General features: G+C 37.3%; 1 protein-coding gene across 1 annotated transcript in view; it reads right to left on the reverse strand.

Moving 5' to 3' along the window:
- The window catches only part of LOC149553999 (U-box domain-containing protein 43-like), a 56,831-nt gene extending 48,754 nt beyond the window's left edge, over nt 1–8,077 (reverse strand). The window contains exon 1 of the mRNA XM_089789330.1: nt 6,666–8,077. Coding sequence (XP_089645456.1) covers nt 6,666–7,910 — 1,245 coding nt within the window. The 5' untranslated portion in view covers nt 7,911–8,077. The remainder of the gene's footprint in view (nt 1–6,665) is intronic.
- Nucleotides 8,078–11,347: the final 3,270 nt, after the last annotated feature.

Here is an 11,347-nt window from a genome sequence, read left to right on the forward strand (position 1 = left end):
AAAATCCAAAAAGACATGTGCTTATTTGCACATTTTTTTATTTATTTTTATGCCTATGAAGTTTTAATTTAAAGTTTGAACTATTTAATTCACATATGAAATATCTTGAATTTTGAATCTTGATCAATGGTGAAGTATCATACGATACTATCAAATGATGTATGTTTGTATTTTTCTAAGTTTCTAACTCTAAGTTCTTGTATTTATAAGTTTCTTAAATTCTTTGCATAAATATTAATATTATAAAATTTATATATATATTTATATATATAGATGTTTCCAAATGCATCTATATCCAAAAAAAAAAATCCTACATCCTGCATCCACTTCCAAAACGACAACTTAGACACAAACAGATAATGATAATGCTATAAGGCACAACCAGTGAAGGTAACATAAAATGGAAGAATTGCTCAGCATGGCCAATTTGAGCAAGCTTGAGAACAAAATAACATCAACAAAGGGGATAGCACAACCATCATACGTACAATGATAGCTTTTGCAGCTGCTTAAGCTTTAACACAATGCATCATCCATGTGTCCAAGCATAATGGATAATCACGCAACCACACATCCCATGCCATACTTTCTTTTATAGAATCAAAAGATGACACAAAATTACTAAGTGGCTATACTGACGTGGTACAAGGCAAGAGAATCCCCAAAAGGAGATGTCGAAGCTCCCAGCAAATAATCACGCGTAATATAAACAATAACACGGAGATTTAGATCTAAATAATGCCAACTCTCATAATAGAATCATTAGATTTTCATCTAACATGCCCGGCTGTAAGGCCTTCTGGGGTACGGTCAAATACATCAATAAGATCTATCAGATTTTCACAATCCATCAATGTTGTGATTTGCTATCTGGATTTGATTGTGTGACCAATTTTTTACATCAACGTTTCGGATCACACTCCGTGATCCATCATCAGGATGCATACAATAGAAGAGAAGGACGATGATGGATCACGGAGTGTGATCCGAAACGTTGATGTAAAAAATTGGTCACACAATCAAATCCAGATAGCAAATCACAACAAATACATCAATTACAAAAATGGTTCTGCAAGACCTCGTAAGATCCAACACCTAGCTAGCCCAGATCCACAATCTGGTAGAAAACCCCAAGAAGAATCTAAACTTGTGCTCACAAGCCACCAAGCAATTTTCTTGTTTCCCAAGCCCACACTTAGCTACTAGCTATGCTCAAACTTCACTCCTGTCAGCTACTCCATGTTAAACTAAATCCACTGATTTAAGACATCACAAGACCCCTACTTATACTAAACCAAGCCACAGGTCGGCCAAGCATAATAGACATTAAATACACCCTCAAGCCACAAGTCGACTTGGCAACAAACATTAAATACATGGAATAACTAAATACTTAAGACAAGCCCCAAGTTTACAATGCATAAGTAACTCAAATGACAACATTAAAGTATGTGCCTTTAGGCATAGGTGCACATGCCATCCAACTATCCAAATTGAAGATCGCACACATCAACTCTCTGGGATTGAGGCTCGCAAATACAATCTCCAATGTCTGCCAGTAAATCAGAAACACACAACCAGAAGTCACCAAAACGGCTCTAACTTCAAGACAATTACTCCATACTTCATGCACACTTAGGACAAGGTTCTCCAATGTGCCTCGACCACATCGCCACCTGCGTAAACCATACGCCCACAAAATCTGAGCTCGATGCTCTTGCATCATATACCATGATGTAAGATTCCAAGTAATTTGTGAAAGGAGTAATGTAACCTTGTTGTTTAAAGGAATATAATAGTTCTCATACAAAATTTCATTTTGTTCTTAACCATTATCAAACTAATTTTACTATTATGTTCTTCTTCCCAAATCTTGTAATTCTACAGAGACCATAAAAGAGCAAAATTGCAAGGTTATTTACTGATACTTTAATTTCCACATTAAACCATAATAAAATTAGGAGATATTGTACCTGTATGAAATGTTGAATTTGTTCATCCAACTGTATTTTGTTGTTCACCAGGAATCTTCTATGGAAAGGAAATTGAGTTGAATCACCCAGGACTCATGACTTGACCAATTCTGAATAGTCAACAACCGCATTCATGCAACTCCAATGCAGGTTCATTATATTGACGATATTTTCTAGAACATCCACTGTTAACCTTCTGCGTGCAGGTTACTCAAAGGAGTACTGATTCTTTCCTTTCACCAGAATTGAAAGTTGTGTGATTAATGGTCATCACTAAATTTCCTAATGTTGAGGATGAATGAGTTTCGCATAAACTTCTCTTCTAACTTCTCAGAATCACGAGCCCGCCTATAATGATTCCCTGTACTCATGTCCCTTCTTCTTCAGAAATCACCAATGGCTAGCCATATGAGAAACTCTATGTTGACACTCTGTGGATGTTCGCGATAATCATTTTGATTCAGAGATTTCTTATTGTTTCTCCACTAGGCCAAACGGTGTTTGACAAAAGGAGTACTTTGCCGCATATCACAACACCTAAAACCAGGTCCAATGTTTATTATCAAAACCTTCGATGCCTTCCTCCCATGTGGATTCACAATTTATTGTGATCCTATATGTTCCTGTGGAGTAACTGAATGAGGGCAGGATATACGGAATTTGAATTAACAAAATTTGTAAATAAATATTAATTCTAACTCAATTAGTATTTATTTAATAAAAGCTTTTGAAAATTATTTAAGCAAGTATTAAATAATTACTAGTTAATCTTGATTTTTAAATAGACAGATCTGGAGGATAATTTGGGACATTACACATGAGCACAAAACCACTGACTCCAACATTAATTTTTGGTATTCAGTCTTCTTGATATTAAAATATATTCCAGTGTGCAGCCCACATATTAAATATCTAACCAATGTCCCATACAACTTTTCAAGAGGAGCCCAAGTAAATATTTAATGAGGCTAAATATATCTCTAAATTTGCGTCACAAATTAATTCAAATAATTATTTTCTTGTTCAAGGCTTACAACGCCCTTTATCCTAACAAAAACAAGCCACTGCCATTGGCTAGCTTCACTTATGGTTAAGGCCCTGCAATAATTATATAGCTGTGCAAGTCACACACTACCGAAGTCTTTAGATTTTGAGCAGATGACCACATGGCATATCCACTGGCTCAGAAAGGCAATAGCAACATGAGGCACAGTTTTGGAAACTCTACAAACCATTCGATCTTCAAATCAATTGCTAGGGGAAGCCAACGGCAGGCATGAAGACAAAATGGTGTATACACTGACATCCCATCCAGATACCTTAATCAACAATTAGTAATCCACAAATCTTATCTTGGTTGTTCATAATTTCAAATCATGGGCCCACATCCATCTGCAGTAAGTAAGAAAATGACTGCATTGGACGACAGGACAATTATGAAAAGAGAATGCAATAAAAAGTCAACAGCCTACAGCATTCTAGTGAAATGGCAATAATTCAATGCAGATTCAGCTTCAAGGGAATTTAAAAATTACGACATCTACAAACAGGCACCAGCATAAGAGATGCAGTAAGGCATGTAATCCACACTCCACTACAGTCTTAACGGTGGCAATTTCATGTGCTGTGTGGAGAAATCAATGCAGGTAGTTGACTTCCATTTACCACCCAAATTAGAAGAATGGAGTCTTAGTGATTCTAAGGCACTAATTGCCCTCTATTTTTTGGCTTCTGTTGAAGATGACTAAATAAGATATTATATCTCAATGTTTAGGTTAGATCCAATGGTTAGTGGCCTGTGATTAATATCAAGCCTTGTCTATGAAACTTTTCTCAGCATTTTCTCTACTTTTGGGATCTGAACTAAAACCTTGATTCATGTGTCTTAGGGTTCAAACTTTTTAAGTATTTGCAAATTTGTATTAAGTTGAAGTTTAATATATGAAACTGTGACAACCTTATTATGTCCTGATTTTATTATTTTATGAATGAATATTTACCTTCTACATTTCTGGTAATGTGGTCAATCTGTGACTCTGTTACACAATTGATTCATGTGTTATCTTGGCAGATCGCCCTCAGTTATCTAGTATTTTATTTCATCTCCTTTTCCTTCTCTCTACAAGTGATTTAAAGAGGGCTTGTTGAAAATCTCAAAACCCCAACCTTCAAACTTTGCTCCAAGAATGCCCTTATTTTATTTCATCTCCTTTTCCTTCTCTCTACAAGTGATTTAGAGAGGGCTTGTTGAAAATCTCAAAACCCCAACCTTCAAACTTTGCTCCAAGAAGGCCCCAGCCTTCTTTGCATATTCCAGTTAGGCAAAATCCACCACCACCTCCAAGAAATTTTTCTAGTTTGCAAATACTAGAGATCCTTTGGTATTTTCTTTAGCTCCTGTAACATGGGACCGAATTCAAAATGCACCATCAAGATCTCTTCCCACTTCAGAGGAAGATTTATCCACATCAAGTGAGCACCTCCATAATATGAGACCAACCATTGTGCCGTGGATAGTGCTGAAGTGAAAAATTTAGCCTTTGGACCATCAGCTACATCATTCAAGGGGCAAGGAACTAGCCTGGTACAGAAACCATGCTCCTCATTCAATGCATCGTTTGCATTAGTTGAGAGATGCTTTATTCAACAAATTTAACGAGAAAGGAGATAGTCCATCATTCTAGAGAAGTGAACAACCATAAAAAGGGCACTCATGTAGACCATGATGATTTAAACACAAAGTTCCAGAAAACATAGCAAAGAATTCCAATTGAAGTTCCTTCTCTCCAGGTATAGCAGACATTTGTTATTTGAAGGCATTTAACTCCAAAAATTCCCATGCTGATTAAGTCTAGGGGAGAAAACTCTCTAACTGCCGCTAATGGAATAGCCATTGAGACTGAAAATGCTCTCATTCAGATAGAAAAATTAGCCCCTAGGCTGCCTATGCCCCTGTTTCCAAACATACAAGCACCTGTTCAACGTCCACGTATTCAACCTGGAGTCTTTCAACCTCCTGTTGTAAATCCAATCATGACCCCAGTACATAATCCGACCCCAAAATACCATTTTAAACTCCTCCCTCATCCAAGAAGTTTGATGAGGTGGAAAAGATTGCTTCAACAATTTCTAATGGGGTCAAAGTTCAAAGGAGTCAACAAAATGCTCAAAGGATCCCATATCAGAGTAATCAAAAGCTTCCACAATTGCCAAAATAAGCAGAGACTCTGGCCTCCCCACAGCAATCAAGGATACTGGAGACCCACCTTCCAATCTAATAGATATCAAGCCAGTGAAACCTAGGGACTCGCACCCCCTCCAAACCTCGAAGTACCCATCCCTGATACATCCCTGCACTGGGTACTTGGAGTACTGAGTACCCCCACCTCTTCATTCCGCAACCACATTGCTTCTAGGATGGGTACTTAAGTTTCTATTTGGTTTTTGATTTTTGAATGTTACTATTGGGTATGTACTATGTTACTATGTTGAATGTTCAATAGTTCTAGTTCGTGTTGCAATTTTGCTATGTTCGAGTATTTCAATTTGGTATGTTATACTGAAACATCATTTGACAACTAGCATTTTAAGATCATAACCCCCCCCCCCCCAACCCGCCATCTAATTGCCGCCATCCCCTGGCCATCCCCCTGTCATCCTGAAATCAAGGTCCATTGTACCTCCGACCCAAAAACCATTCCCGTCATCCTGACATACCCCAGTGCCAGTGTTACGCTATATCAAACCAACCATAGAACCAGCTAATGCCTGTTGATGTAGCTCTTCAACAAGTTTTCAATAATCCTTTTAGGGATGTCATTTCCATGCAGATAATTATCTTGAGGATCCAAATATGTGGTGTTTCCAACAACCTTATCATGGATTTCATATCCATGTATAATAACTATGCTAAAGACCCAAATATATTGAAGCTAATGAGCAACATTTTCCCTTTTCTCAAAGGATGTAAGGCTCTTATTCATCTTGTTATAGCATATTATTGGTTAACCAGTTGATCTTATCTTCTTTAAGAATTACCTCAAGAATCATATTAAGAACCATTACAAGGCCAGAATATGGCTTTAATTATTAGAGAAGAGGCACCGAATTAAAATCACCAGCTGACTTTTGGTGCCTCAATCGATCGCATTCCTTAAGTACTTTGCGAGAAAAATACCATCGGAGATGGCTACCTCTAAAAATGGTAATCAATGATTCAATACCATAGTTCTGAATTTCAAACAGATAAGAAATAAAGAGAAGGGCAGATAATTATAATTATACCCACTTAAATCCAGATATCATCAGAGATTAGAATCTCCTGTATTATTGTCTTTCCATCAAAATAGTCTATTTAATAATCAGCAAGTTTGTTTTCCAAAGTATTTTTAAATAACTGAGTTTAAAAGACGTACCTTTTCTGACAAAATATAAGGTCAGTCCCAGAAACAAATGGAAAAGGAAACGATGTGTGTTTATATCGTTAGCAAACGTAATCTACAAGACAAATACGCAAATAATTTCATGAAAACATTCAACTCTCTACGGAAATCATGTCCCAAGACACGCTCACGATGATTTTCTACTGCAGTGAAGTTTCCAGCCACATCCATTCTAACTTTTCTTCGTGTCTCTAGTTTTCCCATTCTATAGAAGCAATTGCATGATCTGGAAGCATTTTGATTTAAGTACCTGGCTTTCGCTGTTGTCTTTTGCAAGGACTGCTAGAGTAGAGAATGCTTTGACAGCTAACATGCTGGAAGATTTTGTCAATTTCACAAGCCTGGGTATGAGATTCTTATTGGCTACTTTATACTTATTCAAGGATTCTTCTTCACACAAAACTTGCAAGTCTTGCACTGCCTGTAACTGATCTTCTTCGTTACTCTCCGGATTGTTCAGAAGCTCGTTTGCATTTTCCAACCTGATATGGTAATTTCTATCTCTCCATTCGGCAATTGATTGTTTCAGAGCAAAATTTGGTTTCATCTTACAGTTCTTCAACTCAACCCCTGTCGGACACCTGTTATGGCCGTCTGCAAACCATCTCTCAATTGCAGAACGCTCATAAGTCTGACCCGAAGCAATCTGTACTGGATCTCTCATAACGTCCTTGGTAATGGGGCAAATAAATGACTGTAAAGGAAGCATAGGAATGTCTCTATGGATACTATCAACCTTTTCATAAGATTCCATTCGAACAGGCTTACGCTTCGATGCAATGGCCTTCTCTAGGAGAACAATGAACTGTTCCAAATACAGCGAGTGCACCTTTCCCCTCAATTCTACTGCCTCGGTCCTCTCCACCTTCAATTTAGCCAATTCAGCTAAAAAAGCATCACTGTCCAATTCAATCCTTAAACTATCAGCAATTTGTTCTGCAAGCTTGTTGCTGAGAGAATAATCGGACACAATTGAATCAAGAGCCCCATCCTCAAACGAATTGCAGAGAATCTGATCCTTAGGTTCTAGTTTTGGCATCCCTTTCTCTAGCGATTGTTTAGCCTCCGAAACATGTAGTTTTAAGGCATCCGAAGAGCCTTCCAGGATTACATTTTCTAAAACAAACCCAGATGTTGCCGCACAATTTTTCACATGATCGAGTAGCGTTGTGCAGCAAGTTAATAGATATAATGAAGACCTACCCGATATGCCATGGAGCAGTTTCTCGGAAATCTCTACCGCGGCTTCCAGTTGATGCATCTCCAAGGCAGTGTACTCGACAGGCATTGTTTCTAAATCTTTCTGAAGCTCCTTCATAACCTGGGCTAAATTCCTCAGAAACCCGGCAAACTGGAGAAGAATCCGATTTACAACATGCTCTTTCTTAGGGCAAACTTCATCTGCAACTTTGGCTAGTCTGCAGAGATTCTTATTCATGGTCTTTGCCCTTTTCACAGTATCGGCAGAAAACGAAACATTTGCAGTTTCCTCCATGGCTTTTGGCAGAACAATTGTTTCCAAACTTCCAGGAAATCTGCACCGTATGACTAAGTACAGACGCAATTCTTAATCACCGGCCGCCTCCTGCTCATTGCGATCGACACTGGAACCTGGGCTGATCCTCATCTGCCAATGGCTCTTGACTCGAACATGGGTTGATTGAATAATTTCAATTATTTCTTGTCTGATAACTGCAACGTTGGTAAAGGGTAGCTTCCAATTTACTGTTGATTTGTATGGCGTTGACTGCAGGGGATGAATAGGAGTCAAGAGACCCACAATCCCTATTAGTCAACACTGAGACAAAAAAAAGGTATCCAGTGGTTTTGGTCAAATCTTATGGATACGACTTGGCTCGCCCCTCGCACCGAATTTTTTTTAATTTTCGAAAACCTTATATAGCCTAATTTATGGAGGTCCTATCTGCCTCGCAAGATTTTATTTTTTTAGATGGAGGTCATCCACAAACAAGTTTTAGGTAGGTGATATGGGCAAGATTTTATTTTTTTAGATGGAGGTCATCCACAAACAAGTTTTAGGTAGGTGATATGGGCACACACGTGTCTAAAACTTTTGATGTTTCGGTCTATCTATTTGTATTCAGCAAGATTTGATGTTTTGGTCTATCCATTTGGAATCATTCAATTTTACTTTATATTATAGGTGAATAATGATCGATAAGCTCATATCAAAGTAGTGAAGTTAGAAATGTTTTTATGAGCTAATGAGAGATCAAATCTTGAAGAGAGGAAGATTTTGGAACCACACATTCAACAAGACTTGATCCCTGGTGGGCTCTTTAAGAACCTTTCAACTTCACTAGTAGACCAAGGGCCCATTGACGACATGGGCAACTTTTCATTCAACAAATGTCCCCAAATATGTCAAGAGAAAATTGCAAACAATTGATCAAGAGGCAGCTTTAGAGAGGGGTCTCACTAGCACATATAGTCTAATGCAAACACCTTTGTCATGGTGCCCCAATTTGTATATTAACGAGTTAATGGCCATGAAAGAGCAGTTTATGTCTCTAGGAGCATGTTGAGGTTTTTCACGGTAAGAAGAATATGTTGAATCACTCAAGAGTGCTTGGTTGGTGGGTGAGGAGGACAAAAAAATTGTCACAAGCAACGAAAATGGGGACAAAATTAGCAAGCATGTTGGCCACTAAAACATGAGAACAAATACTCAAGTGGACAATACTCAAGATAGAGAGATCAAAGAAAGACAAGTAAGAGCAACAAATGTAATTATCAAGGGTGTAAAAGATTATTGGGCAAATGAATGCACACTTGATCTCGCAAAGGAATTATTAAGCAAGATATCACTTTGGCAAGGTTAGGATTATGGGGCAGATGAATGTACACTTGATCTCACAAAGGACTTCTTAAGCGATATATTGTTGTGGCAAGGTCAAATTTGCCAAGCTTGGAGGGTTGGTAAGATATTGAAGTAAAGGGACATGCCCATAAAGGTGGTGTTGTCTAATTCGCATGACAAACATAATCTATTAAGGAAAAAGTAGATTTTGAGAGATTATTGTTTCCTTCTAGAAGAAGATCTAACTATGAGACAACAAAATGAGAGAAGGTCTGAAATAGACAAAGCTAGAGCAACTATAAATGATGGTAAAAGGGCATGGTTGTTCAAAGGTAGAGGTGGTATTGCTCATTTTGGACAACATTCCAGTTCAAGATAACAAGTAGGCAACAATGGTTTGGCAGAAAACTCTTTAGCATGCACTTATGTTGCAAGGTTAACACAATTACATAGGTTTGAAGATTTTGTCCTGCATCTTTCAAGGAAAAGAAAATAACAGTTAGGCTCTACCCAGGTTTCCTTAAGTTTAGTCTATTGGAACTGCAGAGGGTGCCCTTGGAGACAAGGGTCTAGATTAGGACCTATTGCAAAAGGTAGAGATATTATTTGTCTTGTTGAGACTTGTGAACATGAAGGATGTAAGATTCCTCAATTTGAAGTTTATAGTGTGAAATGAAGTGGTTGGTAATGGTAAAAGTTATGGTGGTATTGTGGTTTTAGTGAAAGAAAAAGTTGGGTGTACCAGCCAATTAAAAAAAGAAGACAACAATAAGCAATTTATTGGTTCAAGATCTCATAAAATAACAGCATGATTAGGGTTGTTGCATGTTACTTTGTGCCTCAAGTCTCAAAAATATACAAAAAGTATGGCCTAGACGATAAAGACCCTTTTTGCAACCTTAAAAAAGGAGGTTGGCAATGAGGTGATGTTCTCCTTGTAGGATATTTCAATGCGAGAAGAACAAGCATACAGGCTAGTATCATCAACAGTAATGATAATTATAATCTTATTTGGTTCACGGAGGACCCAAGGCAATGGTGTAATAAAATCTTAGAGGACACAAAGGGCTGCTTTTTGGGGAAGAGTTGATTAGTTCATGTGCCACATGTTCTTCTTGTTGTAGTTGAATTCTTCCACATATCCAACTCTACAAGCTTGTTATTTCCTTCAGTTTTTAGTTTAGTATCCAACAAATTTACTACAATGATTGTAGAGGATATGGTAGTTAAGCATAATTATGGAGGATTCAATTTTGTTTATAGATCAAGGGATGGCTATCATTTTTTGGAGCTCGCAATGGAGATCTCAAGTTCTTATTCCTTGCAGAAATGAGCACATGGCATAGTATCTAATATACTCATTGCTAGGATTTTTAGGCCACCACTTCTTAGGTAGTATATATTTCTAAATTCTTTGTAATTTGAGGACTTTCACTTTTTATAAAAAGCTACATGTTGCAAGCCTTAAGCTATATTTTGCATAGTGGAATCAATATAATATAATCAGCTATGTGTTTGGCCCTTTGGTTTTCTTTGAGATTCATTACTTTGATATAAGTTTTTGTGCAATTTTATTGACCTTAGCATATACATCTTTGGTTTTCGCTAAGTAGATTATGACTTAGCTTCTATGTTATGTGTTTACCATTATATGATTCGTTTTATGTGTATGCTTTAAGGAGTTTTGAATATCTATAATGTGCCTAAAGTATTTGTTCTAAAGAGTTGTCTTGATATCTCATTTTGTGGAATGACCTCAACCTATGCAATTTTAAGCGTTATAAAAGCTTTGTGTATTGTCATTTACTATTTTAAGAACTCTTCTTTCCCTTGTCCCTTTACATGAAATGACGAGTCAACTTCTAAAATTCCAAAGGTTTCTTGATGAAATAGCATAAAGTACTATGTTTATTAAGCTTCCCATCGGTTTTGTATATTAAAAGCATTCTAGGGTATCAATAGTTTCTTTCTAACATGCCTAGTGGGACAGAGCTTTCACCACCAAAGAATTGATGAATTCTTCAATGTTTTCAACCGTCAAAAAAAAGATTCCAAGCACTTGGTAACTAAAAGCCATGGAAGAACAAGAAGATTTAGTCTCTCTCTTTTCT

This window comes from Cupressus sempervirens, chromosome 6 (assembly GCF_028749045.1).
Source record: "Cupressus sempervirens isolate cs-2001-9-10 chromosome 6, ASM2874904v1, whole genome shotgun sequence".
NCBI classification, from domain to species: Eukaryota; Viridiplantae; Streptophyta; class Pinopsida; order Cupressales; family Cupressaceae; genus Cupressus; species Cupressus sempervirens.